The sequence below is a fragment of the Dermacentor silvarum genome, chromosome 2 (assembly GCF_013339745.2).
Source record: "Dermacentor silvarum isolate Dsil-2018 chromosome 2, BIME_Dsil_1.4, whole genome shotgun sequence".
Lineage (NCBI taxonomy): Eukaryota > Metazoa > Arthropoda > Arachnida > Ixodida > Ixodidae > Dermacentor > Dermacentor silvarum.
In genome coordinates this window covers 1,172,980-1,195,280 of record NC_051155.1, presented here as the reverse complement: position 1 = coordinate 1,195,280, position 22,301 = coordinate 1,172,980, and the positions used below count along the sequence as shown (strand labels likewise).

At 47.4% G+C, this 22,301-nt stretch overlaps 1 protein-coding gene across 1 annotated transcript; it reads right to left on the bottom strand.

Moving 5' to 3' along the window:
* Positions 1–216: 216 nt before the first annotated feature.
* Positions 217–14,163, bottom strand: LOC119440842 (sodium- and chloride-dependent neutral and basic amino acid transporter B(0+)-like). Its single transcript, XM_049663159.1, has 6 exons — positions 14,037–14,163; positions 12,529–12,660; positions 10,382–10,626; positions 8,462–8,646; positions 1,106–1,238; positions 217–282 (listed from the first exon to the last, which is right to left on the bottom strand). The coding sequence occupies exons 1-6, from the start codon at positions 14,161–14,163 to the stop codon at positions 217–219; spliced, it is 888 nt and encodes a 295-aa protein (XP_049519116.1).
* Positions 14,164–22,301: the final 8,138 nt, after the last annotated feature.

Genomic DNA, 22,301 nt, shown 5'->3' with positions numbered 1-22,301 from the left:
CCTCCTGCACCAGTGAGGCTGCGCACAGCATACCCAACAGCGAGAATGCAGCGTACACGCTGCCGATCGACACCTGCGATGGAGCAGAATTGTGAAATGATTCCACAAATAAAAGGTCAAGCCCGATGCCGCAAAACAAAGACCAAACTGAAATCCTGTGTTCGTTGGACAGTCACTCTAGACTACTCAAGACGCAGTCGCAGTTACTGCGTCTCGTCACACGTGCGGGTACCAGTGCGGGCAAAAGTAATTAGAACACGAGAGCTGTGGCCGAACTGGAACCTTGTATCACAGAATCAAGGGGAAACAAGAAATTAGATTACGCATGCGCGCATGCCAGCGATCATACTCTTTCTACCACATTATCTTCCCTCGGGGCTGTTGCATGTGAGTACAAAAGTAAGCGCTGCAGCTTCTACAATGATTTTGCGCAGGGCTGACGCGTAATTAACCATAATCAGCCTATATTTATGTACACTGCAGGTGGAAGGCCTCTCTCCCTGCGATCTCCAATTACCCCTGTCTTGCGCTAGCTGATTCCAATTTGGGCCTGCAAATTTTCTAACTTTATCACCCCACCTAGATTACTGCCGTCCTCGACTGCGCTTACTTTCTCTTGGCACCCATTCTGTAACTCTAATGGTCCACTGGTTATCTACCCTACGCATTACATGGCCTGCGCAGCTCCATTTCTTTCTCTTAATGCCAGCTAGAATATCGGCTATCCCCGTTTGCTCTCTCATCCACATCGCTCTCTTCCTGTCTCCTAACGTTATGCTTAACATTTTTTGTTCCATCGCTCCTTGTGCGGTCCTTAACTTATTCTTGCGCAATTGCAGCCATCCAAAGGGCATTGTGTCGATGGCCAGGAAGTTACACAGTGCATCATGACAACAACCAGAGAGCACCAGAGGACATTGTGGTGACGCACATGAAGTTCTCGCTGCTAGGGCTCACAGATGCCTCTCCCGCGTCCCCATGTACCTTATAGGCGCTTTCAACCATCCCCCGACGTGGCGTGCCAGACAGCAGGGGTAGCAAGCAGTTTAAAAGTCGAGGGAAGAGGGAAAAAAAGCTTTGCTATAAAAAAATGTTTGCAACTTGCCTTGCCCAATGATTGAGGCCCCTTGCTGACGCTGAGGAAAACGAGGAACCAGCAGCAGGCGATGCCGACGGCCACGGTCACCTGGATGGCGCCTAACTCGTCGATGCTGGAGCTCAGGTGTAGAACGTCTTTCCTGCCGATACGCGAGCGTCATTGGTTTAGAAATTAGGTGGTTAGCTAGTTAGCTAGTGAGCGAAGTTAGCGGTTAGTTAGCGACAAGACAAACTTTGCAGTTTGTCTTGTCAACAATACAGGAAGGCAATCTTAGGGGGAAGCTTAACGAATTTCTAATTTAAATGAAAAGTTGCCATCAACCACAACGCTGCACAGAAAAATGAAGGGAACCAATTGTGGGTGTGTTCCAATTCTCGTCAGCATCGGAAACAGTACGCGTAGACAGACACGAAGACATCTTTGAGCTCAAGTATAGGAACACGCATGGAACCGTCTGAAAGGCGGTAATGATATTGATGGTGATACAAGATGTAGTGGCATCGTCTTTGAAACGGGACGGTGGCAAATAATCCCCAAGCCTGCTTCAGCTAGCCAGACAATCTACAATTGCTTATCAATCTGACAATTTGCCTACACCCCTTACTCGTCCTTAAAACGTTTATATCTACCTTGTACAGTTACCTATGCCTGTAAGGGATCCGTCCCAATCAATCACTTCTCTGCTCTAAACGTCTCTTTCTTAGCTCGTGTGCTGACCTGTTAATGCTTCCCTCCACAGTGAATCCTAGCGCTTCTCGAAGGCGGACATTTACCTAGGGGTCTCGATAGGTGAATACCTTCGGATTCAATTAGGGTGTGCTGAATTGCGTCCGGATTTTCATTGCAGCCTACACATGCCGGTGATCCTGTTGCGAATATTTGTTTTGCTGCGGTATGTTTCTGTCCTGCGACGTGGCGTTACCCCTCGGCGACAAGAAAATGCTAATCAAGGCACATGTTTGCTTCGTTTGGCACAGGTTCACACATGGAATAGATTAAAATCTGGAGAAAATACGTGGCTTGATTAGCTTTATATATATATATATATATATATATATATATATATATATATATATATATATATATATATATATATATATATATATATGACGCGAGCAGGAGGTTGCGGACGTAGAACAACATGGTCGTCCGAACACTGCCTTTATTCGTCATCTTCCTCCTTCACCACTAATGCACGGTACCATCCTTGTGTAGTTCGTTACACACTTCCCCCTCCCCCCGAGAGAGTCGTAGGTACAGGGGCGGATCATACCGTCCTAATCTCTTCACATAAACGATTTCGGTGTGGCAGTCCGGTGACGTCCAGAAGAGCTCAGGTGGCCGAGGCTGGCTGTTGCACTCCGGACGACATATCCATGCTGCGATGAAGATAGGTTTGGACACACAGCAGCCGTGGGAACTCGGATGTCGTTGCGACTTCCAGACACACGGTGTACCCTGCTCGAACGTGCGGTGGACTGGGTCGTTGGGGCGACGTCTCTGTTGGTCCGGTATGCCAGGAAAGCGCGCGTGTCCTTTTCGTCGTTGTGCACAGCGTTGTCGCAGGAATCTTCGGGGAGGGAGCAGTCCTGATAGGTGGCGCTCAAGGTGTACTCGGCGACGTTGCTTTCTTGCAAAACGTCTTAATCGTTGAGTTTGCTTTGGGTTTAGTTGCCTTGTGCACTGACATTTTCTTTGTTGCAACGGTGCTTTCGGCGGTGCTCTCCGTCGTCGTCTGTGTCGATGTCGTCGTCGAGGTAGCTGAAGTTGATCTTGGAGTGACTGAATCAGATCTTTCTGACGTGACTGCGATAACTGATGATGGAGCCCTGATTCAGAAATAAATCTAGTATCTGTTTGGCAAATTTGTGTCTCCAGCGACGGGCAACTGGCACACTGCTTGCTTTCGTGTGGTTTATCCGGTGGCGAGGGCAGTTTGCCAGGCTTGTCAGGAGACTCTTCTGAGGCTGCTGCGACGTCATTCAGAATGGACGCTTCTATAACTTGAGAGTGTGCGATGATACTTAGTGATTGCGACGCTTCTGCAGTGGCAATCGATTGTTGAGGGTTAGTACGCGGAAAAAAGCGTGAAAATAGCAAAGCAGCTTGATCTTCAGATGTAAGTGGCTCCAGATTGTCTTCGCCTTGAAGAGTACGCGCGTTGGTGCTGGCTATGGCATTCCGATGTTTTCTTGACAGTAAGCATGTTGGCTTAGTTTCACATGAAGAACTGATTGTTGCTGTATTTTGTCGATTGGTGTTGCTCATACAGAAGTTTGTGTGCATGCAGTTTCGAATTCCTGTCGATTGATCGCTGGAGGATGTCGCTGTGGACGTGACTTGGCCATGTCCTCGCAAAGAAAGGTCGTCTGGCTGCGATGTCGTGACGTCGTGCTCAATTGTGTAGAGCATGCACTGCGGCCTAATATTCATAGAAGAGTTGTGTCCCTTGAAAGTGCGTAGTGGCCCGCGCATTCGAGACGAGCGATGGAATACGTCAGATGCTTCAGAGACGTGATTCCTGCGGCATGTCGAGAGTGTAGATGGTGACGATGGCTCTGTGGTAGTCATCATCATGCTAGGCGTGCGTTTCTGCGTCGTCTTCTCGGGAGCATCATTACATGAGAAACTTGTCGATGATCTAGTCATGCGTGGCTTTGGTTTGCACTGATGATGATTGCTACGTGGAGTATGCGGGTGACTACGGCGACACAGTTGCGATTTCTCCAGCTGTTGGATAATTAGGGGGTCTGCAGCGTATACTTTAAATCGACTGATCATCTCTTCTTTGATTTTCTCCCATGATTCGTTGTTTTCAAAGATGTGCATGAGGTAGAAGTGAAATGCCTCACCAGTGACATAGTCATTGAAGTTGGAGACCATATCCCGTCCCGACCATGATGCAGCGGATGCGTGGAGCTCGAAAAGGTGGAACCAATCTTCCACGGGCCCATCGTCCGCTGATCCAGTGTACTTGGGGACGTCCAAGTCTTCCGATGATGCGGTCATGATGCTGTCGGTGTCGGTGGGGGAGCTGTGCGCTCGGAGTTCACAGCGTGGCGTGGAAGGCTTCCATGTTGTGTGGATGATGAGGTGGCTGCTAGGTCTTTATCCTGTCGACTAGTGTGACGCGAGCAGGAGGTTGCGGACGTAGAACAACATGGTCGCCCGAACACTGCCTTTATTCGTCATCTTCCTCCTTCACCACTAATGCACGGAACCATCCTTGTGTAGTTCGTTACACACACATATATATATATATATATATATATAATCGTCAATAAACCGCGTATATATATATATATATATATATATAATCGTCAATAAACCGCGTATTATATATATATATATATATATATATATTGCTCTCCGACGTGCGTTTCGCTCCCCGTGAAAGCGCGCGTCCCTCGCGCCCTTTCACTCGCACATATAGCGTCCGGAGCGCGACGACGATTTCATCGCCGTTGACGTCATAGGGAACCTTACGGCGACGGCGACGACGACGCCGACAGCAGAAATCCGCTTTGGAGTGTCCATATAATTGCTATTGCAATAAAACCAATGGAATGTATGTGGTAGTAAGTGAAGGAAAAGGCTAAATGTTGATGATCGAAGTCGTAGTCATGAGCATGACTAAGGCTTTTCGCCTTATGACTTCTTAGTTGCAGCTAAAGGGACTCCTGAGGACTCTTCACATGAGTGTCATGAGGTGCATGTCATGTAGGTCATGAAAGAGCCGCCTGCGTCTTGGTGCTCTCATGGTCGTTTCGTTAACATGGTAGGCTCCCCGCACACTGCTTCGCATAACATTGATTCCCACAGGGCGTGGGATCTGCCGACTTTTTTCCTAATTGGCTGAGAAGAGGGGAGGAGCACGTTTAAGTGAGGGTTTCGATGGGGCCGAGCCAGCGCAGTGAAGATAGATAACCCGGATGAAGAGGGTGGTGCCGGCGTCTCCGATTGGTCCGTTTCCGCTTGCGGTGGCTGGCCGAAAATCGCGGCGGCGTGCAACGGCAGGTTAAGATTGCCACTAAAACAGATCCTCAGCAAGAAAGAGTTGGCAGAGCGATGTCGTACATGTGCCGAAAGGCCTCGGTAACGTTTCACTGCCCCGAAAAAAGGCTCATTGTGCGCAAAGAAATCCATGCTCACCGGCAGGTGCGAGTAGCGAGTGCCGAGCGATCGGCGGGCAGCCATCTTCTATTCATTTCGGAACGGGGCAGTCTGGCTATTCGTAGAAAAATTCAGTTTTGGTCGGCATATGAATGCATCTTTAACGCGTACACGTCACTTTGACGCAGTAAGCTTTCGCGGTTTTGTGACGTCTCGGGACAGACAGGCGAAATGGGTCGCAGCCCGAAAGTTTTTGACCAATAGCAAAGGGCTAATGGCGAAAAGGCGTTGAATCAGGAATAATGATTTTCCTTCGTTTGGTTTAATCATGCATACTCAGTGAGTGCATGTTATATCAGTTGGGGATCTATCGCGGTTTTCGTTACGTCGTGTGACAGACAGGCCAAGGTGGGGGTGGCCCAAAAATTTTTTGACCAATCGTGGAGGGCTAATTGCAGAATTGTATTAGCAAAGTTTAGAATAGCTTTACATTATAGTGCCCCCACATCGATTAAAGCAGTCACATGGGATTGAGGAGGCACTACATGAACTTGTTGCAGCTCCTCGTGTACAATACTGCGTACGAGATCTCCTAGGGCCGTCATATAAGGGATCGCCATGGACGATGAGAGAGATGTAAAGTTGCTTGGGTGCTCGTATTGCAAGCGATAACCGCTGCCGTAGCATACGTTGCATCGTTGTTGCTTCGTTGAAGAATTCGGCTACGGACTGGTGGGTTGGGCACCAGACCTGCCAATAACTGCTCTTTCATTCCTCGCATCAACAAGCGTACTTTCTTTTCTTCCGCCATTCCGGGTTCAGCTCACCGGAACAGCCGCGACATGTACTCAACGATCGTGGCGACACTCTCATTTGGTCTCCGATTCCTGGAACTGAGGGCACGTTCTGCTTACTCTTTCCGGTCTGAAGTTCCGTCGGTATTGCGCAGCTGGCCACAAAATTCTTGCCAGGTGGCCAAACTAGCTTCTGGGTTTTCAAACCAGATGCGCGCCGAGGCCTCGAGCGGGAAGTAGGCATACCGGAGCTTGTCCCATTCATTGACGCTGGTAACTCGATTGTAGTGATCCAGCCAGTTCTCAACATCCTCGAAAGCGTCACCGTGAAACGACCTTGCGGTTCGCGGCGCAGGCGAAGTGGTGGAGTGGTGGCCTCTCCAGTCTGGCTAGCCATTGGATTGGTTGTTATGGTTCTACACTTTACTGAGGGGGTCCAGTTCTGGTGGTAGTCCTAGTTGTCCTTCGTTACGGCGAAGGTCAGCGTCGAAGGTATCACGATCGAAGTTGGGAGCTCCTTGTTGGTCGCAGTGCATGGAACAACTTAACCAGTCACGTGTAGCAGGAGTCACATGTAGCAGGAGTATTCGATGAAGAGGAATGCGGCAAAGAGAGAATGGCGTTACCTTGAAACGTATTTTGGGACCTTAGTGAAGACAACTGGTGTCTAGGGTCGAGATTAAGTGCTCTTGCTTTAAACGGGTGTGCGAGAGTAACAGAGGCTGCTGTATGTCGTTGTGTTGCTTTGGCACGTTAGACCTTACTAATAAAATGGAATTAAATAAGTAATGATTATGATTATTTTCCCTTGTATATGTGACATTCGAAGTTTATTCAGTTTCTTATAAGAGTTCATGGATCTTTGGATTGAACTCTCAGACGTAGATGTTTGTTCGGGCTCGGAGATATAAACAAAATGTGTTACCTAAGGGCCTACGACCACAATAAAAGTCTGACAGACGCGTTCAATGGGACACAACAGGATGAAGCGCATTATAAAGAGACAATTACACGTGTCTCAAAATAAGAAAGCCACGGAATGGCAGGACAATAATAAGAAGACTGCAAAATTACGTCACTTCAAGAGCACGACCTGTCGGTATGTGCAGAAGCTGTGCACCACACTGAGAGAAATGCAATTAGCACGAACTCACAGTGGAATCCCTGTCGCCTCAAAAGTCGAAGAGAATGAGCTATCTGTGATTAACTGACAATAACGTAGTCGTGAATCACGAAACCATACAAATGCTGAGAGATGTGTAAGTGCTTCACGTCTCTCTAAAAGCCAATACATACCCTTCTTATTTGTCTTATAATTTATTATCTTCCATATTTGTCTTATAAACTCATTTGTCGGGGTCGCAGATTTATTTGATTTAGTCTGACATCTTTACAGTCGTTCTAACACAACGACACATTTTTACGGCTATCGTAAAGCGCGGGCATAATAGGTATTTTGACTCGAAAACGAAGCACGAGTACATTACAGAGAAAGAACTGCAACAGACGAGGACAAGCGTTGTTCCACTTATTCGCGCGTATTTTTTTTATTCAACATGTCAGACCAACTTGCCTAACAGTTAGTACTTCTAAATTAACACGTATCTTTTTTATTTTTGTGTTCTTTTCTTTTATTTTTTTCAGATTGAATTTTCTCAAATTTGACCCTCATATTATATGCGGAGCCAAATAATTTTCAGTCCAAAACTGCAGTTAAGTTCCTTTACCATGGCGGCTGCGCTGTCGCGTGACCACGCTGGCTTAACTTGGTTGGAACCAATGACGAGTTTCAGCGAGAGGACATCTCCGACAAGGGACTGTCTTCGGAGAGTGCAGCCGCCGACGACTAAGGTGCGAATCATCAACGACTAAAATGCTCACTTTTAGTGCTGGGGTGGTATTCTGTAAGAATCTACCTAGTGGACTGTCCATTTCGGCGACCGCTGATTCGCTGCTGCTTGATGTGCAGGAAGGTGCCAGCCAGTCTCCTTCCAGCACATCAAGCAGCAGCAAATCAGCGGCCGCCGAAATGGACAGTCCACTAGGTAGACTCTTACAGAATACCGCCCCTGGACTTGTCGCCTCTATAGTGGTACGTCTTTCGTTCGTGGTGTAACTGGCTTTCTTTGTAAGTTTCGCTCACTCCTCTTATGGGCCAAGTAAACGTTTCTTTCCCGATTGTCAATGTCCTCTAATATCACCTCGAATTCGGGTCCGTACTATACGCAGGTTCTTACGGCATTTACAATCACCATCACCTATTTCTCGGTTCATCTTCCAAAATAATGCTTTCATCTATAATTTCCGCCTGACAGACATACTACAGTAAGCCTTCTTACGCCTAACGGACTGGCAAGCAACTTGAACTGGGCGATAGATTAGTTACTACGGCCGGTCGTATATGCTGAGAACGCCGGTGCCCACCCCACGCTTATAGAAGCATGCGTGTTCTCACCGGAAGTGGTACTCCTGCGAGGACAGGGTGCCGTTGATGCAGTTGTTGCGCAGCGCCTCGTACTCGGCTATGGGGACGGTCACCACCCGGCCGCTGGGCGCCTGCACGGTCACCGCGCCTCTGCCCGAGTAGTTGGCCGACGAGTAGCGCCTCGCCAAGGTCGCGTTGACGCGCGCGCACGGGTGCTGCGCAACGCGTGAACGAATTTAAATATGCAGCTAACCTGTTTTTTGTATAACGCCGCGATCGCCGAGCTTTGCAACTCTGCTAGCCACCAAGATAGAGACAAGCTTCATTTGCGGGAAGGGCAGAGAGGTCGACTGGTGCGCTGTACTCCGCTACTCTGCACTGCAGGGGTAAAGGTTAGGGGAGCGAAAATATAGGGATGAATGATGGTGAGATGAAGGGAAGGAGTGGAAGCGTGCGTACATTACACAGCGTCCATAAAGCCGCTCGTTCAGTCTGGCACAGCATACAGCAACTGCTAACAACGATGTCGCGGTATGCCTCGCAGTTGTAGTATTACGCCACGGTCCCAGAACAGCGCTCTCCGACAGTGCCTTCCTCCGCGGACGCTTGTTATGAGACTGTCCAGCGTCCGTCTCTCGGCCACTTGTACTCCATCTCACAAGCTGTTGTCAGCACTGCGGAAGGTACGAGGCGTACACAGGCAATATCCCTGCGCAGCGGTATACAGTTCCGGGAGTAACTGGCTGATTATTGGCTACACTAGAGAGTTTTATTTTTGCTCGCTACATGATACGGTACGACCATACGTGACATGTTACGGCCTTTGCGCGTGCACGCCGTATACGGAGAATTACTGCGGCAGTTACCGCCGGTAACGGTAATAGCCACCCTAACCGCGATCACTTATAGAAACATGGCAGCACCCATACAGCGCCGACCACCCACTTTGATCCGAATTTGCGGATCAAAGCGGCAAAAATTCGTCATCTCTAGGTGTAATCTGAAGCTGAGGTCAAAACATTAGGTATGTTTTGTCGTAGTTATTGAGATCGGCTGTTTTTCAGGCTGTTAGGGCTACAGACACGACACCGAGCAGTAAAACTGGTTTGATTTCTAGTTAGCAGATGGCGCCATAGCATTACCAGTGGTGATGCGTTGACGATGCGGAACGCTGCATGCAAAAGCCTAATTGTTCAATGCGTCATTAATTTACTACCCCGCTCTAGCATAGTATTGAATAACGGTAGCGAGCAAACGCCAAGTATAGACGCCGAACAGACGCTCTGCCGCAGGTGAATATTTATGAATGCGTTCGTCCTTATTGCTTGCTAAGGATGCTGCAAGGTAACTGCACGGAAAGCGTACAGCTAAAGCGAAGCACGACTGTCGCATGCATGTAAACGCAGCTTATGGTTACGGCGTCAAAAGCATTTTTTTGCGTCAATCCACCAACTATGGAGCATGTAACAGGATGGCAAGCAAACGCTGAGCAGACGACGCGGCGCGGATGAGCACATCTCGAGGGGCGTTCGGCCTTCCTATTGGCTAAGAATTTGTGCAGCTTCCACAGTGCTGACAACAGCTTGTGAGATAGAGTATAGGCTGGTTGCATGTGTTACAGCGTTTCAGGCGTCTGGCAGTGTTTGCAGTCAGGGCTGTTCGATCGGCCGATGAGGTGCGCGTATAACGGCGGGCGAAGGCAACAAGTTACAAAACATTGATATAAAGTATTCATTTGATGTTTTTTTTTCGTTATACAGAAACCCGCGAGAAAGTGATTACAACCAAATCGTCTTAATGACAAAGCTTTATTATAATAAGCCCGCACCGTTCAGGTAATCACTTATCATTTAAAATACATCGTAATGTTTAAAGCGTATTATTTACTACAGATGTGTATAGCAGCTGCTTAGGAGCCTGAAAGGAGCGATATGTGTGGTCGCCACTGACCAGGCCGTGCCCGATCTCGTAGCAGCCATCGCTGAAACTACTGTAGCCGGAGGAAGCGGGCAGGGAAGAGCTGTTGTCCGCCGCCCCGGAGACCGCTGCTGCGCCTCCCCGTCCTCCTCCCGGGCACGACTCCCAGGGAAGTTGCGGCGAGAAGCACTCGATGATGTAGATGAGGCAGTAGGCCATAAAGGGCGACTGGAACACGCTCAGCAGCACCGCCGTGTACGCCATGGTCCAGCCGAGCCCTGCGTGACGTTGATGTGAAGCATTTTAGTGCGGGCAGACACGGACAAGAGGAAGAGAGTGACACCACGGCTGCGCTCACAGCAACAGCTCATTATCCGCAAATTCACGCACTTACGAAACGAGTGATCATTCGACTATGACTCCAGGGTGTGCTCACTTCGACACCTCATTCTCTGGGATTGAGTGAAGCCGATAATTGGGCTAGCTGATATCCGTTCATATCTGGATAGAAACGTGGGCAGCGCCCAACAACTTAACACTCAGAAGAGAGTAGACGAATACAAATGCTGGATCTGTGTCGTCTGCTCTCTTCTATGCGTTGTGTATGTTTTATTTTTTGCGTAGCCCCTCTTCTATTCATGCCTTGGTAATTCGCACACTTAACTACGTCAAGTGTATATTCGCCTACAAATCCTGCTAGAATCGTCACATTGCTCCTTGAAAAAACAAAAGAGACAGAAAAACCTTCTTTTGATCTAGCACATGGACAGAAGCTGTGCTTGCACGCGGTTCATCATTCGTACTGGTGCATTGTGCTTGTATTATTTGTCCGAGTACATTTACCAACGTGCCCAACACACAGATGAACACAGAGTTTGTGTTCTCAGCATCGGTGACTGAGCATGGAAGCGTATACGGCCTTCGGTAGTCAGGTACGAGCTGAGGATTCAGGCGTGGTTCGTCTAGTCCTTCCGACTCCCTACGCCCTCTCGAAGGCAACTTCTGCGTGCACGTCGCGTGAATCTTGGTCCCTGATCTGCATGTGTCGCCCCACTTCGCTCATATGCGCCTCGCCGAGTCGCTCAGATTGTATGTTTTTCACACGCGCCGGCATGTCAGAATGTCTAGGCGAATGTCTGTGTACTTTGACAATATTTCTTCTCTCCCTTTCAACGCAGCCTACCCTTTCGAACGAAGAAACTGTACTTTATTAGATCTTTAAGTATTAGGAGGCTTAAAGCCCCCCTCTTTTCACGCATCGCGCGCAACACAAGTTAAAACCTGCGTTCCTCAGAAGAGACGCCATACCTCACTGATCAAGCATTTTTACTGTCCTGTTACCGACATGTTTTGCCTCTGAGCATTGTATCACATCTTGATCAGGCAGTCTTGCTTTTCAGGACGCACGTAAATGCACTGAAGATCGATACATTGACATCAATATCAAACTTGTTGAGCGACATGTTGGTGAACATTTTAGCAGACAGCTGCTGCTGTGTTCTAGAAATCTGGCACATGGATCAGTAATCACAATGTCATCGCCATCAACATAGTCATCTTTCTTGAGAACAATTTTTTGTTGCGTAGAAGAGAGCTGGACATACGTGGTCACCATGCAGGGATTACGTGAGCCACTTCGGGGGTACCTTGATAAGCCCTTTTCTATAAATATCCGCTAATATATTCCGCAATAGAGCAGCCGCTGTCATGAAAACATGGGAGGGTGCGGAAAGAAAACTTCGCTTAAAAATATTCAGGGTCGTATTGACCCTTCATCCGCAAGGACTGTCTCTGATGTCTGGCACCGACAAACTGCGATGGCGAACGTGACACAAACAGCGGCGGTTAGGAGCACACCATTTGCCCGCCTGGCACAATGGACAGGGACTGGGACAGCACTACATTTCGGTTAAAGAAAATTAATTCTGGGGTCCTACTTGCCAAAATCACGATACCATTATGTGGCGCACCTTCATGGGTGTCTCCTGGTTAATTTGGGCCGCCTGGGCATTTTTAACGCGCACCCAATGCACAGCACAGAGGCGCTATTGCATTTCACCCGCGTGGGAATGCGGCCGACGTGACCAGGATTTGAACCCGAGCCCTCGGATTCGAACCCTCGAGCGCAATGCCAAGGCCCTCCAATGCGGCCGATATGTCGGTTTGCACCGAGCGTATACCTTTGGCCATGGGGAATCCGCCGAAGGCTTGCGGGACAGACCATCCAGAGAACTGTCCCAGGAAGGTCTCGAGGTAGAGCATGGACAAGCCCACGGTCGCCAAGAGAAAGGCGTACACCACCACGAACACCACTGCGTACGGGACAGAGAAGCAGATTGGCAGCTGGATGAACAGCATCGTGAGCAGGATCCTGGGACAGCTTTCGTAAAAAATGCAGTCTCTCTAGTCTACATCAAAAGGACGCAACAGAATTGCCCTGGTCCCACTTGCTAGTGCCCCCCTCCCCCAGGCGAGTGGTGGCGATATCGCGTTTCGGACACGCGAATTCGACTTCGGATCAAATATTTCAAGCCAGCCAACGTGGGAGGACTAGGAAGCAGCCCTCTCCAGCTCGGACCTGGAGGTGCAACGATGCCTCGTTAAAGGAACAAGGGCAGCGGCTTTTGCCAATGGTGTCCCGGGATTAGGGACGCGGCCACTCTTCCCATATCCCAAACGTTTTTTCCATTTTAAATAAAAGGTTCAAATCACCATCAAGCGAGCTCGTTTCGAAAGCGGGAGGTAAAAAGCTCCCGGCAGCCGTCCGTTTCATTATCTGACGCTCACCTTATAGTTATACGCCAGCGGGACGCAGATGTTTTCTTAAATTCTGGGGTTTAAAGCATTGAAACCACAGAGTGGGTTATAAAGGACGCCGTCATCGAAGGCACCGGATTAATGCCACGGGCGTTTTTCGCATTTCACCCCCATCGAAATGCGGCCGCCGTGGTCGAACCTGGCACCTTGCCTCAGCAGCAGAACGCCATGACCAGTGGGTCACCTCAACGAATGCGCAGACGCACACAGACGTTCCCGAAGCGACTTTTGTCCTTTAATACTCTCTCATCTTTATAGAGATCCTTATCGTAACACGCACTGACTGACGAGCTAGAAATGATGATCGAGTGCGCCGTTGTTGCATTCGTGTAATCGCAGCGAGCGATCGCGTTAGAACCGCACGCATTGAGAAATTAAACTGGGCGTAGCGTCGGGCTAAATAAGCAACGATCACAGCTTCTTAATGTGATGAAGACGCAAAATCATATTACGAAAAGACCAGCAGTGAAGAGCGTCCCTCGCAAGCAACTTTATTCAGAGAAAACAAGTGCAATCTTTAAGGAAGGTGAAAGCATGCGCCAATACGCTAGCGCACCGGAAGCGTACCAGATAGCAATGGAAATTGAATTGCTTAGGCTGGCACCTTCCTTAAAAAGTGTATACGAGTCTTCCGTAATCATAGTTAGTTGCGAGTGTACCTCTTACCGGGGGGGGGGGGGGGGGGGGCGCTTCTCCGTATGGTTTGGCGTCTTTCCCACCCTATGGAAGTGTGAAGCAACTAGGCCCACGAGCAAAGCAGCGTAACGATCACAGGTAAGAGGGGCACGCCAAGGTCTCGTGACACGTCATAAACGCAGTCGCGCGGCTCTACTTGGGCGTGTATGTCGAACCGTGCTCTCAAGTGGCCCACCTCCTCCATTGTCGTAGATGAGGTAGGGAAACGTGACCACGTTGCTGGGGCCGAGCGCAAAGCTGACCAGGGCGAAGGTGAGCTCGCTGCGCTTCCGCCATTGCTCCCGTTCGTCGGGCGGCAGCATGGCGTAGGTCCCAGGTGATCAGCGTCCACGTCCCGACTGCAGGCGGCGATTGCAGGACTTTCGACGTCCTCTCTATAGCACGACAGGCCGTGGTTCGCGAAAGAGGAATGGTTGGTGCCTTCTCTCCTGCCGCGTTCTTCTTCTTATTCTTCTTCTTCAAAGCGCCGAACCTGTTCCCCCAAAATGGTTGCACTTTTTTCCTCCTTTTTTTGCTCTCTGCTATTGGCTGAAGCCCACCATGGAGGATTCGCCAAGATTCGGATGGAATTAGAAGGCTAATGGTATTTCCGAGAAAACAACTGAGATAAGTGGCAAAGAATCAAATGAAAAATTTGTGCAACTTCCTCTTCAGAATCAATATCTTTTTTTTTTTCTTCTTCGTCTTGACAATGTTGATGACCACAAAGACAGTAGCCCCTGCCCACTCAGGGAGATTAGCTAAGAGCCGTGCTTTAGGGTGTTTATTGCAGGTATATAAATTTAGACATTTCTAGTTATGATAATTAAGTAAAAGAGAGTAAATGCATAGGTATTATTTTTGGAACGAATGATCTAATGTAACCCAATAAAATGAAAACAGAAAATGAAATCTAAAAGAGGGGATGAGCGAAGGACCAATGACCGATGTGAATAAAAATAAAACTGATTCGCCTTTACCTGTTCTCTTGATTTTTCTATGTGTTGTTCCTGCAGCAAGCACCCTCTCCACTCTTGAGTTACATTGGTCTGTTATTCATAATCAAGGAAAGCAAAATGAGAAGGTAAGGTCATTTGTAAACTACAGAATCGGGCGCACGCTTGTTTATTCATCAAATTTCCGAACCTACACAACTGATCTTGAATCTCCAGTTTCTATCTTTTCCGTAACGTGGAGTCGCAAGCAGGAGGCACAAATCTCAGGCCGACTTACCTACCTTCCTTCCTTTAATATCTTACTCTTGCACAGACACGCATATAGAAGAAAAAAAATCCCGGTTGGACCAACCTTGCTTTGCCATTTATGAAAGCGATAGCTGGTGCTTAACGAGGGACGCGCTACAGATTTCAATGACGAACGCGTCTCTCAGCAACCATAGTGCATCTTAGAGAGGAAATGGTACTTTCAGCATTAAAATGTGTACAACCAGAATACATGGCGTGCTGGATCTTGCAGGAACGTGTCACCACAACGCCACAGGACCATAAAAGACGAGCTGCGAATTTCGTGAACGAGCAAGTCCCATAACTTATTTATTCGTAATCACGCGCTCCCATTTTGAAAGTGGTACTATGAAACGCGCCTAACGTGCCAATGATCTCAAGCTCTGACTTGCACGAGATTATTCCGCATTTTCAGGCATACATACGTGATCTAATCGCTAGATGATTGGGCTTCTGTGCTGGGAAACCGGGTAACCGAGCATCGGACATTTTAGAGCGAAAGCTCTACTACGCCATCTACGCAATGTCTCGCAAGGGCAATATTCACGTCCCAATGACCTTGAGCCGCCTGAGCGCGAGCCGCCGCAGCGCAAGTGTGGCAGGTGTGACGTCACGACACATACTCCGCTGCGGAGAGGCGTCGCAGCTGCGCTCGCTCGGAGCCTCGCCGCTGCGGTACCACGTGACTAGGCGAGGGTTTAACGGCTGCTTCGCCAGCGCTTGATCGCTCAGTCTCGTCAAGGATGCCGCACCGGCTGGGCCGTCTGTGCGTGCGCTTCAGCGCAAGCGACAGGCTGAATCCAATCATCCAGTAGATAGCTAGACGGCAGGCTGCGAAATCTCAAGCAAATGATAAGTTTTCTGTTGAAACACTGGAGCAAAGGGAGGCCAGATTAGCACGTTATAGAGAAGTTTACCAAGCGCAGAAGCGTGCCATAATGAAACAGTGTGTCCATAGTCCTTGCAAAACCAAGCCAAACAGACCTTAGCTCGTGATAGCTAGGTTTACAAGAGCTAAACCTCAGCCAATTTTTTAGCAGCGGAGCTGTTTAAATCGGCCGTTAGTCCGTCCCTCGCGGACAAAAAATGTGGGCTGATCCTAGCGGTAGATCAGAAAAGGTCCAAGTGCAATGGCAGATACCCCTATGAACTAGCGAAGATGATCCTGGCTAAGTCTAGCTAAGCATGGCTCGGACTACTTAAGCTTAGTCAGTCATCGAGAGCCAATCCATAGCCAATCAATAACTAATCGATAATCGATCAATAATCCATAAGTTCCGGAAAATGTTGGGGATGACTTGGTAGTGCTTAGTCTACCCCAAATACGTAGCCAATACCTTGCGATAGCCTATCAATAGCCAATCAATAGCTAATGAATAATCAATCAATTATCAATAATTTTCTGGAAAATGCTGGGAATGACTTGGTAGTACTTAGCCTAGCCCAAATACGTAGCCAATACCTTGCGATAGCCTATCGATAGCCAATCAATAGCTAACAAACAATCGAACAATTATCACTAAATTCCGGAGAAGGCTGGGAATGACTTCGTGGGGCTTAGCCTAGCCCAAATACGTGGCCAATAACTTGCGATAGCCAATCGATAGCCAATCAATAGCTAATTGATAATCGATGAATAATCAATAAATTCTGGAAAATGTTGGGGATGACTTGGTAATGCTTCTTAATCATCATCAGCCTATATTTATGTCCACTGCAGGACGAAGGCCTCTCCCTGTGATCTCCAATTACCCCAGGGGGTCTTGTGCTCGCTGATTCCAACTTGCGCCTGAAAATTTCCTAACTTCATCACCCCACCTAGTTTTCTGCCATCCTCGACTGTGCTTCCCTTCTCTTGGTATCCATTCTGTAACTCTAATGGTCCACCGGTTATCCATTCTACGCATTACATGGCCTGCCCAGCTCCATTTTACCCTCTTATTGTCAACTGGAATATCAGCTATTCCCGTTTGCTCTCCGATTCACACCGCTCGCTTCCTGCCTCTTAGCGTTAGGCCTAACATTTTTCTTTCCAATGCTCTTCCTTAACTTGTTCTCGAGCTTCTTTGTTAGCCTCCAAGTTCCGACCCCATATGTTAGCGTATTCTATCTTCTGCCTCAAGTATTCTAGCGTAAATGTGGCTTTTAAAAATGAAACAGTGTCGACGAGTTCTTTTAGGAAGCCCCATGACGGCAGTTCTTGAGCAGAGTTTGTCGTGACAAAAAGAAGAGGGAGGTGTGACGCAAGAAATTTCCATTAACCGCAAGAAGGAAAGGATGACGGACGTTCTTTAAGGTAAAAGAATCGCATGAATTGTCGCACAAACAAATGCTCAAGATTGAGACCTCCATTCTCAAGTTGCAAAATATTGTCCCTTCTCATGACTTCCCATGATGAACGCCAAATAAGACATGCAAATAATCTATAATATATCTGAACATTAATGCGAGAGCAGTGCCGGATCTGCAGAACATAAAGACGCTCTTGCAAAAATGGAGAGGTCACGTTCCTGCCAGGTGGCCACCTTTCGACGGATGGTGGTTAGCGCGGAGGTCTAATGAGGTCCACTATTACGGAAGTTATCGAGATTCACACCAAGATATCGGAACGAAGGCTGATTGCAATGAATATTCGAGATCACAGAAGGAATTAAAGCCCACATGACTAGCCAGAGAAGAAGATAAGATGAAGATAAGATAAGATGAAGATAACATAGAGCTAATGAATGAAACCGTAACTAGGCTGATCTCAGAAGCAGCAATTGAAGTGGGAGGTAAGGCACCAAAGCAACCTGCAGGGAAGCTCTCCCAAGAAACAAAGGACCTAATAAAGAAACGACAGAAGATGAAAATGTCCAACTCAAGAGATCAGATAGAATTCGCTGAACTGTCAAAACTGATTAACAAGAAGAAAGTAAGGGATATTCGAAATTATAACATGGTAAAAATTGAGGAAGCCGTAAAATATGGACGCAGCATGAAATCAGTCAAAAGAAAACTAGGCATAGGACAAGGCAAGATGTATGCACTGAAAGATAAGCATGGTAATATCATCAGCAATTTCGATGACATAGTAAAAGCAGCAGAAGAATTCTATACTGACCTGTACAGTAGCCAAAACAGCCAAGCTACTTTCATTCGAAATAGTGATGAACCGGATACAGAAGCTCCTTCTATAACTAGCGATGAAGTTAGAAGGGCCTTGAAAGACATGACCAGGGGAAAAGCGCCTGGAGAAGATGGAATAACAGTAGATTTAGTCAAAGATGGAGGAGATATCATGCTTGAAAAGCTTGCGGCCCTTTATACGCAATGCCTCACAACTTCAAGTGTACCAGAGAGCTGGAAGAACGCCAACATTATACTTATCCATAAGAAGGGAGACGTTATAGAATTGAAGAATTACAGACCCATAAGCTTGCTTTCAGTATTGTATAAAATATTCACCAAGATAATTTCCAATAGAATCAGGACAACACTTGGCTTCAGTCAACCAAGAGAACAGGCTGGTTTCAGGAAGGGATATTCTACGATGGACCATATCCATGTCATCAATCAGGTAATCGAGAAATCTGCGGAGTACAATCAACCTCTCTATATGGCTTTCATCGATTATGAAAAAGCATTCGATTCAGTAGAGATACCAGCAGTCATAGAGGCATTGCATAATCAAGGAGTAGAGGAGGCATACGTGAATATCTTAGCAAATATCTACAAGGATTCCACAGCTACCTTGGTTCTCCACAAGAAAAGTAGAAAGATACCTATCAAGAAAGGGGTCAGGCAAGGAGACACAATCTCTCCAATGCTATTCACTGCATGCTTAGAAGAAGTATTCAAGCTCTTAGACTGGGAAGGATTAGGAGTGAGGATCGACGGCGAATATCTCAGCAACCTTCGGTTTGCAGATGACATTGTCCTATTGAGCAACAATGGAGAGGAATTACAACAAATGATTCAGGACCTTCATCGAGAAAGTGCAAGAATTGGGTTGAAGATGAATATGCAGAAGACAAAGATAATGTTCAATAGCCTGGCAAGGGAACAAGAATTCAGGATCGCCAGTCAGCCTCTAGAGTCTGTAAAGGAATATGTTTATCTAGGTCAATTACTCACAGGGGACCCTGATCATGAGAAAGAAATTTACAGAAGAATAAAATTGGGTTGGAGTGCATACGGCAGGCATTGCCAAATCCTGACTGGGAACTTACCACTGTCGTTGAAAAGAAAAGTGTACAATCATTGTATACTACCGGTGCTAACATATGGGGCAGAAACTTGGAGGTTAACAAAGAAGCTCGAGAACAAGTTAAGGACCGCACAAAGAGCGATGGAACGAAAAATCCTAGGAGTAACGTAAGAGACAGGAAGAGAGCGGTGTGGATCAGAGAACAAACGGGGGTAGACGATATTCTAGTTGACATTAAGCGGAAGAAAATGGAGCTGGGCAGGCCATGTAATGCGTAGGATGGATAACCGATGGACCATTAGGGTTACAGAATGGATATCAAGAGAAGGGAAGCGCAGTCGAGGACGGCAGAAAGTCAGGTGGGATGATGAGGTTAGGAAATTCGCAGGTGCAAGTTGGAATACGCTAGCGCAAGACAGGGGTAATTGGAGATCGCAGGGAGAGGCCTTCGTCCTGCAGTGGACATAAATATAGGCTGATGATGATCATGATGATGATGATGATGACTAGCCAAAACCCCCTACTTTTATCAAAATTTACACTAGCTCCTTCAGTTTCAAGAAACGCAAGGTAGTGTTTATTGTCTCAGTAATACTGGGTTTATCGACGCAAAAGAACGTTGTCATCCGCATAAGCTAGAACTTTAATGTCGTTATCTGCACATCTGTATCTTTATGCTTGAGTTATAAAGCACGCTTAAGCAAAGAGGTTCCAAGTATATAGCGAAAAGTAAAAGAGAAAGCGGACAACCTTGACGGGCGGATGACTGTACCTGTATGACATCTGAAAGGGTACGGTTCCCAATTAACATTGTAGTGCACTCTTTATAACAAAGTGCAATATGTATGTATAAGTATAATGTGTCGCCTAACTAATGACGTCGCAGCAATCGTAACAAAAAATTGCGTTGAACCTTATGAAAGGCTTTGGCGAGGTCAATCTGACGAAGAGCTACTTGATCCATGCTTCCTTCTAAGCACTCAAGGTCTGAACGTGCGATATGAATATTTGTTTGTATAGAGCGTCCTCGAATTCCGCATGTTTGATGGTCGCCTACTAATTTAGCAATGACTGTCGGCGATCTATTTGTAAGAACTTTTACAAATATTTTATAATCAACGTTACATAATGATATCGGCGTACATCCATTCACTGTCTTTAATACTTCATTATCAGTGCTCTTTGGGATTAAAGTTGTGTGGCCCTGATAGAAAGACGGAGGAAGCTACACCTGTTTATAGGCATCTTTGAAAAGCTGCTCAAAAAAGAAACCCACCGTAATGCCTGAAATTATACATAAAGCTCAGCACTAAGGCCATCAGGGCCAGGCGTTTTGTTTTTTCTGCTGAGCTTCAACTGCAAGCTTGATTTCTGCTCTTGTTATTGGCCCGTCAACGCTGAATAGATCATCTTCTTGTAAGTGTGACATAAGGGAAATAAATTCATCAGCTTTTTCTTCGTAGCCATTTTGAAGCCTAACTGCAGTGAAAAGATTTTTACAGTGACCTTGAAATATGGTGATTATTCGGGACGTTTTTGTGTATGTGGACCCACCAGATTCAATTTGTAATATTTGCTTGGAAAGTGCGTATCGCTTTTCATCACCGAGAGCCCTTTTTGTGGGCTCCTTAACTATGAGAAAGATGTGCATGAACGCACCACTGCTCCTATGTACACTTTCGTCTCATATTTCTGTATTTGTGTTAGAACTGCATTTATGCCGTCACTATACAACCCTGGCTCCTGGCTTTCGAAAGCGTGCAGCTTGTGAAGTATATCATAAAGGTGATGTTTTGTGCATTTTTTCTTTGAGACAGCTCGCATGAAATAGCAATCGCCTCATTTTTTTCTTTCTGTTTGAACATTTCCCGTTGAGAAAGCAGTGGAAGCTGTCGACTTTGTGTTATCTCTAGTAGTAATTCTTTCACTTTGGTTACAAATTTTTCCTCTCGTAAAAGTTGTGTGTTAAGTTCCTACAATTTACAGTTTGGAGTAAACTTGCGAAACTTTCGGGGACCCCATGAAACAGCTACTAAACAATGGTCCATGAAAACATCGCTTGCTAGTTGATAACGGGTAACGGGCGCGAGCCGCGTAGCGTCGATACGTGCACCACACTTTGCATAGCAGTTGCATAATATTACACCATGTGGCGCGCCAGATAGCGGTTGCATAGGCAGCGGTACAAGGTGGATAGCGAAGTCTTGATGAAAGAAAAGGAGATTAAGAAGATGCATAAAAATCATTCTTGATCGCTCTTTCATAGGAATTGGTTTCAAAGGAACCGTCCTGCTGGCGAGTGGCTTCGGCGAAGGTGCGAGCATTCTGGTCTGGCGCCATAGTAGCCTACGTGGACGTGGCAGCGTACTCGACGGGCTTCCGCGCGATCTTCGCCATCGCTAACAATCAGGCCCGATTACTTGCATCAGGCTCCATCGTCGCAAACTCATCCGAAACTGCAGAGGAGGCAGCCATTGCGCTCGCTCTCCATCTCCATCTCTGCCACTAAAATTATTTCCGACTCAAACGAGGAGGTCCACTCCCTCGCCCGAGGTCTTACTTTCCGGGCCGCTGTCGGACTCCCTCCGCAAGCCCATGAGCCTCTACTTAGCTTCAAAGGCATCCTTACCCACTACCGAGATATCCGGCGTGTTTACGCACCGCCGGCTCCCTTCTTAACCCCAACCCAAGCGTCCCACTGGCGCCGACTCCTGAACCGTACTTCTCCCTACCCTATTCTCCTTCATGCCCTTCTACCTTATCCTCCTTCAGTTCTTGTACTCCTGTAAGCTCTGCCGGAAACCGGGAGACTTTCTTCATGTCCTCCTCACATGCCCTACCAAGCTGCACTCTCTATTCCCAACCACGGCGCAGTCATACTGGGAGACTTTCCTGACCGCAGACCAGCGCCGGATTATCGCCGCCACAATGCAGTGGATAGCCCTTTGCTCTATAATGGTTGCCCCCTAAGGGCTTCCTCGTGTCATGTAAGGGGGTTTTGCCTCCCTCTTTATTTATTTGGCAATAA

Excerpts from the sequence above, each read along its gene's own strand:
- LOC119440842 (XM_049663159.1), bottom strand. The coding sequence starts at position 14,163 with ATGCTGCCGCCCGACGAACGGGAGCAATGGCGGAAGCGCAGCGAGCTC. Across the intron at positions 12,661-14,036 it reads CATCTACGACAATGGAGGAG|TGGTGTTCGTGGTGGTGTAC; the intron begins GTGGGCCACTTG and ends TCCCGTACGCAG. Across the intron at positions 283-1,105 it reads GGCCTCAATCATTGGGCAAG|GTTCCAGTTCGGCCACAGCT; the intron begins GCAAGTTGCAAA and ends CTGTGATACAAG.